A 17,837-nucleotide genomic window follows, 5' to 3' on the forward strand; every position below is an offset into this window, starting at 1 on the left:
ATAATGATAAACAATATTCATAAATGTATATTTATTATTGTGTATGCTATGTAAATATACATTATAATAGACTATATGAATATAGATAACATTAGAAGTGTAATTATTTCAAGATTTTATATACATAATATATGTTACAAGATATTATTTTAAAATAAATATGTTTATTTATAAAAATGTACTTTTCTTCCCTGCTAAAACACTCCACAATTAGGAAGTATTTCATGTTTTGTCCTTGGTATCTGTTTCCAAGGCCTAGTATACTGCCTGCCACATAGAAGGTATAATGCTTGTTCATTGATCTTCAAGGTACCTTCCAGCTCTAATACTGATTTCTGCCCTGGACTGGGGCTTCTTAATTGGTTACCCAAGCTCTTTTTACTCCAAATCATACTGTATACTACTTTCAGATTAAAATTTCTAATGACCAAGACTCTCTGACTACATCATTCCCTTCCTTAAAAATGTCTTGACCCGCCTTAATGTTTATAGAAATATAATTATTATATAACATAATTTACATAATATTTATATTAATTTGTATAATATAACATAATTCATAAGTATAATAATTTATTTATAAAATAAACTCTTTGACCTAGCATTCAAGACACTACATAGTTTAACCTAACCCTACCTTTCTAGCCCCTATCTTTCTTTTACCCCACCTCATGACATACCTTGTAGTCAAAATTGTACTACTCCTTGCATTCCAAACATCACCTAGTTTCACACCTCAACAGTTTCTCATTCTCCCTCCCCATGCCAAAAAACAATGCCCATCCCCAACAAAAATCTAAAACCTTTAAGCCCCAAAGTTTTCCCAATAATTCCCAGAGGAGACAGTATTTCCTTCCTGACTTCACAACACTTTGGACTTCTTATTTATTATATTCTCATCTATATAATATGTATCTGTTGGGTACATATTTTATTGTTACTAGTTGATTGTAAACTCCTTAAGGGAGTTTCTGCTAAAATGATACTCATTTGGGAATGAGGATGGTGCCAATTTCACAAAAGCAGGACACATATTTTAGCAGGTCCTATCAAACTGGGGACATTTCGAGGTAAGAGTGAAGTAGTGACTTTGTTATGCAAGGATCAGCCTAAATCTGGTGAGACTAATAAATAACTATCATGTCAGCATGACCAGAGCAACATGAAATTGTCTATGGTATGGCATGATTGTGGCCTGTATCCACAGAAGTAAAGTCTTTATCAGAGAAATAACACAGCTTTTAAAAGTACCAAAATATTGCCCTTCTGTTCATCCCATCCCTCCTGCCTTACATGGGGTACACTAGAGTGGGCATTTGTCTGACAAATTACAATATTTATATTTGGATTATAGCATCTTAACCCAGAGTCCATGAACTTGCATTCTGAAAAATATTTTCATAACTGTATGTCAGTATATTGATTTGTTTGGTAAATATTCATCTGAAAAGAAGTTGATACGGTTTCACTAGACTGTCAGGAATCCATGACACAAACAAAAAAAATTAATTGCCACGAATACAGAGAAGATTCTCTAACCACTTTAAACAATGAGGCTAAAATTTCAGGGATCATATTGCACATCCTGGCCAAGTTATTTCACACAACAATAAAAACATTTCAATAGATATAAATAACACTTCTTATGATAGAACACTTTTTACATACTAGGACATAAAAATTTTTTATATCCTTTGCTAGGATGCAAAGTACCAAATAACAAAGCAAAAATTTTTTACATCCTTTGCTAGGATGCAAAGTACCAATAACAAAGATATCTTTGTTATTTTAATTGGCAAAAATTCACCACTGAGTTTTGTTATTTAGAGAGGGGCTAGGTTTTACATTTTACATCTCAATTATCATTACTGTCCCCATCCCTAAACCTACATAGAAACCTACCATACCATAGCACCCATCACCCACACGTATAAGATTCTTTCAAACAAGAAAACAAATGGTCAGATTTCCAAAAAAATAAGTTTTGTTGGGAAATAAAAATTCAAGAAAAATGATGATAGTTAATGAAGATGCAACCTTCTTTTTCTTATAGATAAAGGCATTTAAGCTTTAAAAGGCCTAAAAATATCCTTTAGAATAGAATGAATTGCTATTTTATTTAACAGGACATATGCCACAAACTTAAAAGTGGCATTGGAATATGGGGATTGATGATAAAACATACTTAAGTTATTTTATATACTTACAAAGCACCAAATGGTCCATTTGGAATAAGAAATGATTAAGTGCTCTTCAAAAGAAATGTTAAGAAAACATCAAGAATCAAAGCAGTTAGTGTTCACATGCTATAAAAACTGAGTTCAATCAGCAAAAAAGGAGGCAATGAGATCACTGGGGTCAGAAAGAACCATACCAATTATGCAAGACAAATTACTACTAGAATTCAAAGGTCACCTTCAAAGAATCGACCTAAGCCCCAAGAAGACCTTGATGCACCACAGACAAGAAGACTGATGCCATACAGACGGCAATATTCACAGAACAATAATCACTACCAAATGTGAAGGGGGGAGGGGGGAGGGCACAAAACCTTAATACAGACAGTCAGTCCTGTTAGTGAGGAATGAGGAACCCTTGACCAATCAAATCCCCCCCAAAAAAAAACAACTAAGTAAAGAGCCACCAAATCCTTTTTGCTTCACTTCGTTTAATTCAGACACCAGACGTTGGCAACCTCTGGCAAACAGAAACACTTTTAGTGTGGACTTTGGAACAGTAGTCACTATTACAACAAGGAGGGCTGTCATCTGCTATCATTCCTCCCTGATGTCAAATTATAATTAGTCACTGAACGTTCAGGCCTCCCTGACAAATGCGGCCTTCAAAATACATTATAAATGAGAAACAAGGTTAAGAGGGTGGAATGGTCCAAATCTGTTACCTGGAACAACACCGTTTGTTGCTATGGCGCTCATAGATATTGCTGTCAGCATCGTCTAGAAGAAAAACATGAAAGGTTTTCTTACTCATCTTTATTATACATAAGGAAACATTTAAAATTACAATTATGTAACAATAAAATTAAAATTCTAATAATTAAGTGTTTACTTGAGAAATATATTCCCATAGCACTAAAAAGAGGGTTAGATAAATTATAAACTAATAGATAACATTTAAGTTTCTCTGAAGAGTCCAAAGTATCATTTAATCACTTGATCCTTCAGAATCCTTGTCATCAATACCATCTGTAAATTCTTTATACCTCCTTAATACCTTTATAAGACTTTATACCTAAGTTTCTAAAATAACTCCATTGAAGATCAGATAATAAGACAGAAATGACACCTCTAGATTCCTAACTCCTAAATTCCTGCCCTCCTTGGGTTTTACTCCTTTCCTAATACCCAAAATTTTCCTCTAAAAATTCATGGATGATCCAATGCTTTCTAATGCTTTCATGAGGAATGGGTACTATATTTTGTCAAAAGCTTTTTTTTCTGCATCTACTGAGATAATCATATTATGTCTGTTAGTTTTATTATTACTATGATGAATTACAATGATAATCTTCCTAACAATGAACCATCCCTGCATTCCTGGTATAAAGGCTACCTGGTTGTGGTGTATTATTCTTATGATATATTGTGGTAATCTCCTTGCTAGTACTTTATTTAAAATTTTGGTATCAATATTCATTAGGGAGCATGGAATATAGTTTTCTCTCTGTTTTTGTTTTTCCTGGTTTAGATATTAGCACCATATCTGTGTCATAAAAGGAACTTCGTAGAATTCCTTCTTCACCTATTTTTCCAAATAGTTTATATATTAACAGAGTTAAATTTTTCTTTGAATGTTTGGTAGAATTCACTTTGAATCCATCAGGTCCTAAGGATTTTTCCCTTAGGGAATTCATTGATGACTTGTTATATTTCTTTTTCTAAGGTCGGACTGTTTAAATATTCTATTTTCTCTTCTCTTAATCTGAGCAATTTGTGTATTTTTAAATATTGATCTATTTCACTTGGATCTTAGTTACTAAATCCACTGTCCTCAGACATACCTTTATCCAACAAATACAGACATATCTTTAATAGGGGCAACAAAATCACTTATTTTACAACTATAAAGTTGGGAAACTTTTTTTTAAAGCATCAATAAAAATGATAACATTTAACAAAATAAGGCCGTACGGGGTTCTGCCACACCTGCAAGAAAGTCAAATTTGTATCATGTGGAATTTCACATGAAGCAAGACTATCTGTAATGTCTTGCCTCTGACACATACAAGATGGGTAGGCCGTTTAAACCATCAGTACTCAAAGCCAGATGGGCCACGTGTAGCCTTTGAAATGCCTGTGTTCCATCCAAACCAGATTAAAGTAAAATTGCCAAGTGTTGAAATGAATAAAATAACAATAAGTAATAAAATAAAATAAAATATTTTTATTTTATTTTATATTTTTATATAATATTTATATAATATTTATTATTTAAAAATAAAATAAAATAAAAATGAGCAAAAATAAAACATAGATAATGTTCACTTGTGGTTTTCTATGTCAATATAATATGTGGTCAGTAGGGATCCATTTCTGTTTGAGCCTAACATCACTGGTGTAGGCAACTTGTATTAGCTCTAGGGATCTCACAAGTCTATCCAGTTTCCAGCTCTGTCCAGTAACATTTCAAAAATGCTATTATGGGTGGGCAGCTGGGTAGCTCAGTGGGTTGAAAGCCAGGCCTAGAGATGGAAGATATCAGGTTCAAATCTGACCTCAGACCCTTCCTAGCTCTGTGACCCTGGGCAAGTCACTTAACCCCCATTGCCTAGCCCTTACCACTTTTCTGCCTTGGAACCAATAGAGCAATGATTCTAAGGAGGAAGTTATGGTGTTTGTTGTTGTTTTTTTTTTTTAATGTGAATACAGAATCAATTAACTCTTATCAGTCAGGCTGTACTTGTATGAAGCACTTAGCATTGAGCAACCCATCTCTTTCCAAGGGAAAAGGCAGAAAAAAAAATTTTTAATTATTTTTTATGGTCTATGCCTTCTAGAAGTTTATGATGCAATTGAAGAGATAAGAGAGTCACAAGTAAAGGACACTTCAAAGACAATGTAAGATTAAGAGTTCAAAAGCAGCCAACAAGGTTACAGAGTTCAGAGGAAAGATAAGACTCCTGAGGGAGAGATAATTAAGGAAATGCTTCAGGGCAAAAAAGAGGAATTTCTGTAACCATGGGAAAATATTCTAACAAAATAAAAAATAGAAATAAAAAAATAATTTAAAAAGAAGATTTTTCAATGGATCTTAACAGATGAGTAAAATCTAGGCACATGACAGGAAGGGGAAGAAAAAAGCATTCAGATAGGACAATGTGGGCCAAACTATGAAAGCAAGGTAAGAACACATTTATTTGAAGGGTAGTATAAGGAACACCTGGAATAGAATGTGGAGGAGCAGATTGGATAGAAAGAAAAGAAGTTAGGAAACTGGGCTGGTAAGATACAAGAGGATATTTTCTCCTACAAGTAACAGGACACCAAAGGGTATTTGATGGGAGTGACATCATCCTTGAATTTTCTGCATTATCTGCTATAAAAATGACCCCTTCCTTTTAATTCTACTTTTTTGATCCTGTTTCTACTGTCTCAGTTACCTGTCCCTCCTCCCCTAATTTTGCTCTTTTGACCTTATGCTTATGAATGTACATATGTACATAAACATATTTTATATATATATATATATTCATCTATTTCACTTAAATCTACATTTCATATGTAGACATATTTAGAGAGCCTGTTCCATTTCCTGGCAACAGCCATCAATGTGCAGATGTCTCAAATATATTTCTCCATATCTAATATATTTATATACCACATCTTAAACTCAGCTTACCTATAAATGGAAATCTCTCCACCTTAACAATTTACAACAATTCCTCTCTACTCTTTGGATAAAATCAAAGTTCCTTTGCAATATGGCTCCCAAATGATCACTTAGGTCCCTTTCTGCTCTAAATATTACAGTTATATACCTTACATTTTAACTTTCTCTTACACCCTTCCTCAATGGGTATTTTCTGCTTCACTCGAATTGGGTCATATTTACCTCCCTGTACCTTACTCCCTCCTGCCTTGATGACCCCAAACAGAGGCTCTGAACTTGACAGCAGTCTCTACACAAGCCTTAGTCCTGACACTTACTGATCGAATCAATTAACTTTTCTAGCCATGGTTTCCTCATCTGCAAAATGTGGAGTTAATATTTTACTTAACAAGAATGATATGGGGAGTAGGTAGGGCAGTATTGATTCTAAGATGGAAGATAAGTATTTTTTTTAAAAAAGGCAAGGATGATATGAAGAAAGTTAATTCTAAATCTTAAAAATGGTATTTACAGTAGTAGCTAGGTAGCAGAACAGATAAGAGCACCAGGCCTGGGAAGTCCTGTGTTCAAATCTGGCCTTAGACACTTTTTTTACTATCAATTCTAAAACAAAAGAGAAGGGTTTTAAAAAAAATAAATAAATGAATAATTAAATGAAATGAGATTTACTAGAATAATCTCCCATAATTTTTCTACTTCTCCATGTCTTTCAAAAACCAGTTCAAGACAGGAGGTCCTAGGTTCAAACCCGACCTCAGCCACTTCCCAGCTGTGTGACCCTGGGCAAGTCACTTGACCCCCATTGCCCACCCTTACCAATCTTCCACCTATGAGAAGTACACCGAAGTACAGGGGTTTAAAAAAAAAAAAAAAAAAAAACAGTTCAAGTTCTGACACCATAGATTCATACTACTTTGTGTTATCATTTAACTTTCAGATTCCTGTTCTGGGGAAGTAAAGCCTTCATCATTCACAGTCAACTCATATAGCAAAAAGTACAACATTCTCCCTCCATCTAGGAGGTGTTTCAAACACTGTAAAAGAGACTTTCCAAAGAATACAAAAGGATTAAAGATGTCTTTGTCAACAGGTGCTTTCAGATATTGGTAATATTTTTTAAAATAACCATCGAGTTTCCATTTATTTGTTTCTTAGCTCTGAACAATAACACAAACTTTATTCTGCATTATTTTGTGTTCTATCTCCCCCACCATCCTCAGCACAAAGACAATTACTTGTTTTGTTTTTCAAATGCTCACTTTCTCTCTTAGAATCAATATTAAGTATTGGTTCCAAGGCAGAAGAATGGTAAGGGCCAAGCAATTGGGGCTAGGGTCACACAGCTAAGAGATATCTGAGGTCCTCCCCAACTCCAAGTCTGACACTCTATCCACTAGAGACACCTAGCTGCTCCTCACCTATTTGTTTTTAAAGTTAAATTGATTAGGATAATTATTTAAAATGTATATGGCTAAACTGTATTTGTAAATCTAGGAGAAAACAATCCAGTATTATAATTGATAAATAGCAAAAATCTATATCTGAAATGCAAGCTGTGTGACCTTAAACAAGTCACTTTCTTTTTCTACATTTCAGTTGAAACACCTCTAGAAAAGGGGAAACTAGATGATTTTAGAGTCCCTCCCATTTGTGAAACTAAATAAACAAAGGGATAGTTTTGCTTTCCACACACCAGGTACATTGAGAGTAGAAAATTTCACCCAGATTAGCTCATTAAAATAGTTTGAATTAACAGTGTGAATCTTAGAGCTTTTTATTTTTTTGAAATTCAATTTGGCTGCTTTCCTTTTTATGTTATTTGGTTATAATGTGTACTAAGAGATAAAGAGTGCTAAATTAGTCTACCGGCTAACTGTCCACAAATATCATTATTTCAAGAACATGACAACACAACTGAGGCAATGTCCTACTCACACAAGTACAGCACATGAATACAATGATGAATGATTCAAGGATTCCTGCTGCACCTACGATCCATGTCAAACGAAGAAACAGAATGACTCCAAGGATGTTCTGCAGGCAGGGTAAGTATACACCAATGAATGTTCCCATTCTTGGAGCCTGAAAAAGAAAAAGAATAAAATCTAAGACAATATTGCTTCAACAACTCCAACAGAGTTTGTTAAGGGCAACCTCAGGGAATTTAATATTTCCAAAATTCCTTAAAAGTTCTTTTGAGTACCCATGGAAGACAGATGGCCAACAAGGACACCATTTTATTTAAGGAGTCTTCAAATAGCCCACCCTCCCCTTCTTCCCCAAAAAGTTTAAGAATAATCATTTTTTGGGAATTGCAAACACAATATTGTGCCTTCAATCTTTCGATTAGAGACTGATTTACAAACTTATTTTGGCAACATTCCCATCAATGAAGGCTACATATCTACATCAGAAAACAAACTGAAGAATTATAGGTCCTCTCATTACCTATGGGAAATCTTTCTTCAATTTTAATTCTACACAAAGCATCCTCTGTGCAAGCACACAATACAGAGTGTCGCAAAACTTTTAAACTTTCATAGCTTAATGACACCTTAATGATACCAGGGACACCTGGTATGAACATACACCCACACCTTGACTTATTTCTTGATAGACAGTTCACAATAAAAGGTTCATTGATATAATTTTATTTGTGATTGTATCTATTAAAGAATCTTATGCAATCTCAACATAACAGATCAACAAATATTGGATGATACCCCATTGAAGGAGATGCCTTATGGTTGAATTTTGCTCTCCTCTAAATATGTTGGTTTAAAAAAAAAAAAAAAAAAAAAACAGAAAAAAACCCTTGTCTTCCATTTCAGAATCAATACTGTACATTGGTTCCAAAGCAGAAGAACACTTAAGGGCTAGGCAATGGGGGTTAAGTGACTTGCCTAGGTCATATAGCTAAGAAGTTAAATTATTTTTTAATGAACAGTGATCCTTGTATCCTTAAAAGAAAAAAATAATAAGTACTCAGTGAAAATACCTTAATTTCTTTTCGCTTGCTATCTTCATCCTCTTCATGTTCGACGACACCCTGACTCAGATTGGTATAATTTGCTAATTTATTAAGAAGCGATGATACCATGGGATTACTATCCATTTCTTCCTGTTTGGATGTAAAGATGATAACAAAAAGAGAACATTTTGTTTTGTGCATGAATGTACTCTTCCTAATTAACAATGGCATTGTTTTAAATCTTAAGTAGTTTTCAAAAGAAAAAAATACCCAAAAAAATCTCCTCTTACACGTCAAAACAAACAACTCACTCAGTGAAGGAAACTTAGTCTTTTCAACTTACAGAGTATTAAGTAAATGGGTAAATAACCATTCTCCAAGTGGCTATAATGCTTACTAATGAAGCCTGTCAGTGTCTAAGGAGGCATAAAATTAATATTTTTTCTCCATAAAAGTCAAAGTGATGAATTGATTCAACATTTACCTAATAACAACCAAGGGAATAGCAATTCTCTCCTTGCTGCCCAATACAGAAATAAGAATACAATTAAAAAGTTTAATTTTAAAAGGCTATAATAATTCATGAAAGGTCAATTTAGCCATTCACTTTTTTTGGCATTTGTGTAAATACTTTAATTACAGAAAAACTGACACTTTCTGTACACATATGGCTAGCTTTACTAGTCTCATGACTTACTAGAGATAGATTCTTATGGGCAGGATTCAACTTTTTCCTTAGACAACTTTTTCTTTTACAAAGGATAGTTTCAAATACAGAAAAGTTTGGCTCAATCTTAAAAAAAGTAATTTAAGGAGAAAAAAGATCCATTTAAATTACCCTCAAACATCTAATAACCTATACAAGAATAAAAAGGTAATTTATTTCAATGAATCAACAGACTTTTTCTTCCCTTTACCTTTCTAAATCAGAACTATTTAATATTCTTGATACAAACTAGTTGTATTTGCATATTCAATGTATTTTTTTTTAAAAGCCAGTTACCTCAAACAGAGCCATGTTCTTTCCTTCATAGATATTCTCTCTTTCCATGTCAGTATTGTTAATGAAAGGGCTGTTTTCTCTAGGGGTCCCATCTCCTATTGGAAAGGGGAAGAAAAAGCACCATTAGTCCATTTTTAAAGGAATCTTGAGAGGACAGCCAGGTAGCTCAGTGAGAGCCAAGCTCGAAGATGAGGGTCCTAGGTTCAAATCTATCCTCATATATTTCCTAGCTGCATGACCCTGGGCAAGTCACTTAACCCCCACTGCATAGCCCTTTACCACTCTTTTGCCTTGGAACCAATACACAATATTCTAAGATAGAAAGTAAGGGAGAAAAGAAAAGAAGAGGAAAGAAAAGGAAAGAGGGAAAGGGGAAGAGAAAGGGGAAAGGGAGAGAAGAGGTAGAAAGCATTAACTAAAGTTACCAACCTATACCCAACCAAGTATCTGTTGCCATCACTGCATATCACTCCTTAGACAGTACTTTGATTTTGAACTACCCAGGATCAGTGAGACACAAATGATGGATATTTGTAAAATGGAGCAGTGTGGTACTATTAAAAGCACTTTACAGTTTCTAAATGCAACCCAGCTCATTCTCCTTCCTATTGTGTTCTTACTGGTCCCAATTTATTATCTACCTACAATGCCTATAAACCTATTAGTCAACTAACAGTATAACAAACTGGCCACCCAACTGCCTGTTACATATGGACAACTGACACTTGATTCATTTTGTTTTTCTATATGGATGACTAAATCACTCTCTTCTACAGGATCTATTCCAAGACGGTGAATTATTCCAAAACTGCCAAATCTAGAGGGAAATGGGGGCACCTATCTATTGTAAGAGGAGTACGTTTCCGCATATCAGTGTAACAAAGAGCTTTTACAGTGGAATTCTATTATATGTAAATAAATAACAAACTTCTAGACAGGGGCACTCCCTCTACCAATGCAAATTGATTTAGAGGGCTGCCAACCCCAAAGAGAAGTTAAATGATTTCCCCAAGAGCAGTCAGTACATGTCAAAGGCAAGACTTGAACTAACACCTTGATCGGAAGACCAGCTCCTTTTCCATTATATCAGTTTCTCATACCAAGAAAAGGCAAGCAAAGGCAAAAAAATATATAATAAATGATCGTGAATAAGTTATTTCATTGCCCTAAGAAATGTGGTTCCTGGCTTCCAAGCACAGCTCTCTGTTATTCTTTGGGTGGTAGTAACAACTTTATTTAAACCAATTTGACACAGGCCTGGTTATAAGACAACCAAGACGAAATCAACTGCATAAGCATGAAAGCAAAGAAATGCAAATGCTTTGAAACTGAACCCATTAAAGAAATGTCAATCATTTAGCATCTCTAAGCAGCTAGGTGGTGCCAATGTGGAGTCAAGAAGGCCCGAGTTCAAATCTAGCCTCAGACACTACCTTGGGCAAGTCACTTCACCCTTTTTGCCTCCATTTCCCCATCTGTCAAATGACCTGGAAAAGGAAATGGCAAGCCACTCTGGTGGCTTTGCCCAGAAAAACCCAATGCAGTCACAAGGTTTTACACAACTGAAATAATTTACAACAAAAAGATTCAGTTTCCTCATCTACAGAATCCTTTTTCAGCTCCAAGTTGGAATCAAATATTTGTTGACTATGTATGTTAAATCTCAGAGGAAAAGGCATGATACACTCCCAGTCAGCCACCACTGACAGATGACATCTCTCGAATTCTGATTGTTTAAATTCTTGCAGTACATATAATTTGAGAGGAGCCCTAATGCAACTATCTCTGAAATCCAGAAACTAAAGTACACTGCCACAATGAGGAAAAGACATAACAAAACAAAATAAATTCTGAAAAATTATTGTCCAAAATACTCTCACAACATAATGACTATTTCTGAGTTTGTCATACAATTGGTTTTTTTATGGCAAAGAAGGTTAATCTTAGCACATTTCTCTGCAAATTTGTCCCTTTATTAGGTTTAAAAAAACAGATGGACCTAGATATATCTATAGCTCTACAAAAATATAATACATACAAAACTGGTCACTGGAAGTTTCCTATGCGAATGAAATAAAAAACTTGGAGAGAGACAAGCTCATATTGGCATAGGTGCACCGAATGCAGATCAGAACTTGCTCTGAAATATCTAGTTTTGGATAACTGCCCTAGGGGTAGCTTCTAGGTTAAATGACTTGCTCAGGGTGACAAAACCAGTAGATAAAATTTGAAGGCAAGAATTGACTCTGAACCAGTAGTCATACACATAGGTATGTGCATGCACATGGACACACACACACACACACACACACACACACACACACACACACACACACAGTACTGCAGTTAGAATATTGCATCTGGAGCCAGGAATTCAAATCTCTGATACATCTTACTAGACTACTAACAGTGGCCAAGCTATTTAACCTCTGTCATCAGAACTTCTAAGATTTACCCTTGTGTCCCAAGTCCTCTGGTGACAGTGTAAGCAATAGAAAGTGACAGTAATAGAATGCTAAGAGTATAACTGTTTGCCAGCTCTACCTACTCCCTACAGGTAAGAAACTATATGCCAAGGTCAAATCTTGAAATTCTCCAGTATTTACCCATAAACATTTACCTTCATTTTAATGGCAAAATCTTCCCCAATAGAATAAGAGCAAATTATGGAATAAGAATCATCCAGCATATTTTTAAGACCCAAGAGTTTAACTGACAATTTTTATCAAGATTAAGTTATTTTTTTTAAATGCACACTGTCAAAGGAACTCAGAAGTCAACTAGTACAACTATTTTTCCCAAAGAATTCCATCAAAGATCTATAAAATGGCCATTGAAAGTATTTGCTTATAGAGCTCCAGGGAAAAGAAATCCACTGACTCCCAAGAAAGCTCATTCCATTCAGGAATAGTCCTAATTTTTAGGAAATCTGTCCTTGCATGTTTTTGTTTTTTCACCTCTGACCTCTTACCACAAGTACTATCCACGGTGGCCAAACAGAACAGGTCTAACCCCTCTCCAATAACCTCAGGTCAAAAGTTGTCAACTAGAGAAAAAACTGCTTACTCTGAAAACCCTGTTAAATTCCTTTTGCACATATGGGTATAAAGATAGGCACACATATCCAGATATAGGCAATAAATATTTATAGTCCTTGAACAAAATAGACTATTCATCCAAGAGTTCAAATGCATCAGTTGGACAAATTAAACTTAATTTGAAACTTAGATAGGAGAGCCTAAAAAAACAGAAACATAATTAAACTTTGTTAACTAGTTTTGAAACACATTCCAGACCACTGTTCCTACTTCCACAGAGTGGCCTTAACAACCATAATCTAGAGAAGCAACTATGGTGGAGAGGCCGGCCACTCACACCAACTGTCATCCACCAGTTAGAGACATATGGCAATGGGGCACACAGAGGGAGAAAGGGAAGGCAACATATGCCACACCAAGTCAAACCATCAATATCACCTTGACTACCGTTTCCCCTCGGACTGGTACCCACACTCATCTATCTGGGAAGCGAGCCCTCTGGATATACAGCCTGGCAACTGCTCCTGCAGGCAGAACAGCCACATTGACTAAAAACACAGAAAATGTTTGCCACGAAAGTACTTGGCATTGTAGAATGTTACAACATCAGAATGGAATATGATTTTTTATCACTGAAAAGACAAGACCATCTGGCTTTGCCATTGTACCCTAAAGACAATGGGACCTTTGCACTACAGCTAAAATCTTCCATGTATGTTATGTCCCTCAATGGAATATGAGCTTAAGCTTTTCTACTGTATCACCAACACTTAATGCAACACTTTGCATTTAAAAGCATTTTTAAAAATGCATGTTTCTGGTGAAAATAGCCTTAAATTTTTATGACTTTGAGACAAAATATCTATTTCAACCTCAAAAACTCAAGGTTCTTATGTCAGGACACTAGGGATCCTGCCATGGAACTAAGAATATAATATTTACAAGTGTGCAAGAGTCACAAACCAAGTGATAACTGAGTGCAAGAGGACCACTTTTGGGATTGAGGTTGAAGTGATATTAGAGAAAAACCAGGGAAGACTTTATGGAGGAGGGAAATATTTCAACTGGGATTAAAAGGATGAGTAGAATTTCCCAGATGGGAGATGAATTAAGGCATATGTGGACAAGAAGATTGCTAGCCATGTATGGGAATAGAAAGATCAGTTTATTTGGCTGGAGCACAGAACATGTGGAAGAGGAAAGCATGAGACAAACTATGGTGACTCGGCTTTAGAGTACTGAAACTTTAACTACTGATAGAGATCACATCCATGCTCCACTTTATGCAAATGATGTGATCTTGTGGAAATTGTTTGGTGGAAAAAATATATGCTCTTGACCAGTTCTTCCTATATCCATTAAGAGAACTATTATCTGGCAACTTCATTACCAGCCATGTTGCTTGGTATTTTGGGGGGGTAGAAGAATGTCTTTGATATACTTATAAAAGATTGTTTTTTCCCTATATATTTAAAGGGTTATTTTGGGGATGGGGGAGCCAGGAATACCTAGGAGTCTATATGAACTTCTAGGAAGGACAATGGCTAAGACTTGGGACCTGGATGAGTGAAAGCTAAGCAGATTTTGAGTTGGTTTAAAAGAAAAACTTCCTAGAAGAGTTGCCTCAAAGTGGAATAGGCTCCCCCAGGCAGTAGAGTAAAACCTGCCTGGGCAAATCACCTTTACTTAATCTCTCTTTCCAGGTTGCTTCTCTAAAATGGGAATAATAATAGCAACCACCTCCTAAGTTTTCTGTGAGTATAAAATATTTGTAAGTAAAAGGGAAGAAGGGCAGGAAGTATCTATAATCATCTACTATGTGCCAGGTTCTGTATTAAGGACTTAAACATCTCATTTGAATATTTGCAAGTTATAGTTATATTGCTCTTGTGTTTTGAAAGAGTCTTATCCCATCCATGACTCCAACAAAGAGGCTAATATCTTCTGATCATTATTGCTATTTAAGGGACAGAACACTTCCCACAAATCTACACCCATACCACCCTTGGGCTTTTTGATCCAATCTATCTTTACTCATATCTATGTTATTGGCTTCTGGACTCAATCTATCTTTACTTCATATCTATGTTATCCCTGGCCCTGAAGGGAAAAGCAGGAAAAGTCCCAATTAAGGGAGAGAGGTCTTAGAGATAATGAAGACAAAAAAGAAACACTACTTGCCCTTGAGGTACTCAAAAGGGAGGATACAAAGGTATAGAGAGAGGGGAATTGGGCCAGAGATTTTAAGGGCAGAGGAAACTTCACCAATGCATGTGGACACCTTTGAAAACTATAATCCTGGAGAGTGGCCTACAATACTGGAGAGGCTATTTGCTAACTCAGACCAAGAGTCAGAGACAAAACTTCAAACAAGTCTTTCTAGCTTTGAAGTAGGGTCACTATCCAAGTTGGTTCTTAGAGATACAAGATAATTTGGGGAGGAGGTTCTAGCAGTTCAAAGGGATCGAGAAAGACTATAGAAAATGGTGCATATGGGGTGGGTGGCTGGCCTGGAATTGGGAGGAAATTGGTTCAAATCTAGCCTCAGACACTTCAGCCCTAGATAACTCACTTCACTCTGATCGCTTGAGCCCTAGCTGTTCCTGTCTTAGAAATGATGCTAGGGTAATTACTAACCGAAAGGATTAAAAAACATACAAAAACGGGTAAAGACAAACTTAAAGTGGTGGCTTGGGAGTAAAAAAAAAAAAAAAAAAAAAAAAGGAAAGGGATAGTGGGTGTAGAAAGTCTAAGATAGAAGCAACTTAATGTTAATGGATACATAGTGCAAGAGAGAGGAATCAGGATAAAACTGAAGTTGCAAGCTTGAGTGATAAGGATAAGGGTTCATAAATCTAATCTCCCTACTTATGTTTTTTGTTTCAGTCATTTTTCAGTTATGTCTGATGCTTTGAGACCCCATTTGGGGTTTTCTTGGCAAAGGTACTGCAGTGTTTTGCCATTTTCTTCTCCAGTTCATTTTATAGATAAAGAAATGGAGGCAAAAAGGGTTAAGTGACATGCCCAGATGCTGCTGCTTATCCTGCCCTACCTCCCTTGTTTTCTTCTGAATTAGAGAAGGTCCATTTTCTTGTCAAGGTCATGCCACTTGTGACCTTAATTCCATCAATGTTTGGTAGCTCCTATCAGACATTCCTTCTTGTTTATGTTCCCTCTATCTATGGAATCTTCCCCTACAGCCAACAAACATGCCAAGGTCTCCCCCAGCCTTAAACCTTCACTTAACTCTGTCAGCCTCTCAAACTACCATCTAACTGACATCTTCCCTTTCTTTTCGACTGCTGGAATAAACTATACTGGCTGCCTTCATTTCCTCTTTCTCTACTTACCATCTGAGCCCAACTCTACTAAAGCTGTTAACAATGATCAAAGGATTAAGTTTCAGGGATAATCTTTTTTTTCTTTACCTGTATTTAGGAAACTAGTCATTTTATTTGTTCAGACCAGAGTAATGACAGAATAACAGTAATAATGTTAAAAAACCAGGATCTCTTAAATGCTGAATTCCATGGTCTTTTCTCCAGCCTCATCTTCCTTGACCTCTCTGTAAGCTGCTGATGCTATTGATTATCTACTGTCTATTGATTCTCTCCTATCTTGGCTTTTATGAGGTAGCCTTCTCCTGACTCTTCTTTTAACAGATACGGAAACTGAGGCAAAAGGATATTGTGTGACTTATCCAGGGTCACATAGCTAGTAAGTTTCCAAGGTCAGATTTGAACCAAGTCTTCATGACTCTAAAGGCCAGTCATCTAACCACTGCTTCACCTGGCTAGCTGCTTAAAAAAAAAAAAGGCAGCTATTTGCATCTTTTTGGTGTATAAAGAATCTTTTTTCTTTAAAACTAATGCCTTCATTGGGGTATATCCCTAGTGATGGAATCTCTGAGTACAAGTATGATCATATTTAGAAACTCTACTTGCACTATTCCAGATGCTTACATTAAATTCCAACAGCAATGTATTGCGTGCCTTTCCCCAACACCTTTACTGCTGACTATTCTCAGATGGATCATTTGTAATTTTACTTCAAAACTTGATTAGAAAAAAAAATTAGCACTACTCACATTTATTTCATATTTGGCAATTGGGGTCCGCATTTTCTTCAACAAAATGAATCAAGAATGGGGAAAGAGTACACAAAAAAGAAGATAGGAGAAATATTTCTTCTAAGAAAGAAGAAAGAAATGCAGCTAAGAAAGAATTGAGAGAGAATAAAATGGGCCAGGCACTCTTCTAACCAGTTTCTACTTATTATATGATCTCAGCCTCATAACAACCATGGGACATGAATGCTATTATTATCACCATTTTACGGATAAGGAAAATAAGGCAAACAGGGAATAAGTGACTTGTGCCCAAGGCCCTACATCTAGTACGTGAGGATGGACTTGGACTCAGATCTTCCTGACTCGACTGCATGTCCTAGCTGCCCCAAAAGCAAAGGTATTGATGGAAAGAGCATAGTACAATAATGAATCCACCCAAGTAGTAGAATCTAGAGGCCACCACTAATCCCAGCTTGGCTTTTATGCATTAAGTGAGCTTAGGTGAATCACTTAAATTCTCTAGACCTCAAATTTTCTCAACAATAAAAATAAAGGGAGTAGAGTGAGATCTAATCTGATGATTAAGTAAGGATGAATGTACTATATATGTGGAGAAAAGAATGCCTGAGGAAGAACTGAGTTAGGTCAAATGACAAAGGAAAGAGTAGGGAACACAGGAGTAAACAAAGAGTAAGAGATTAGGAGGCAACACTGAGGTCCCATGTCTGGCTTTTTTTTAGCAGCGTGATCTCCATCTAAGCTTTAGATTTATCACCTATAAAATGGGGATACCTCTGAGTTATGAAGAAAGCTCTTGATCTGCAGGTGCTGAAAAAGTAATAACTGGAGTAGCTAGATATCACAGTGGATATAGCAACTGGGTTCAAATGGGACCTCAGACACTTC

At 35.9% G+C, this 17,837-nt stretch overlaps 1 protein-coding gene across 2 annotated transcripts in view; it reads right to left on the reverse strand.

Moving 5' to 3' along the window:
- The window catches only part of SLC12A7 (solute carrier family 12 member 7), a 158,202-nt gene that overhangs the window by 77,870 nt on the left and 62,495 nt on the right, over nucleotides 1–17,837 (reverse strand). For both annotated transcript variants that reach the window (XM_044665299.1, XM_044665290.1), the window contains exons 2-5: nucleotides 9,825–9,919; nucleotides 8,849–8,971; nucleotides 7,786–7,932; nucleotides 2,903–2,957 (exon numbers count right to left, since the gene is read on the reverse strand). In XM_044665299.1, the coding sequence (XP_044521234.1) occupies nucleotides 2,903–2,957; nucleotides 7,786–7,932; nucleotides 8,849–8,971; nucleotides 9,825–9,919 (420 nt within the window). The remainder of the gene's footprint in view (nucleotides 1–2,902; nucleotides 2,958–7,785; nucleotides 7,933–8,848; nucleotides 8,972–9,824; nucleotides 9,920–17,837) is intronic.

The sequence above is a fragment of the Gracilinanus agilis genome, chromosome 1, assembly GCF_016433145.1.
Source record: "Gracilinanus agilis isolate LMUSP501 chromosome 1, AgileGrace, whole genome shotgun sequence".
Classification (NCBI taxonomy): Eukaryota; Metazoa; Chordata; class Mammalia; order Didelphimorphia; family Didelphidae; genus Gracilinanus; species Gracilinanus agilis.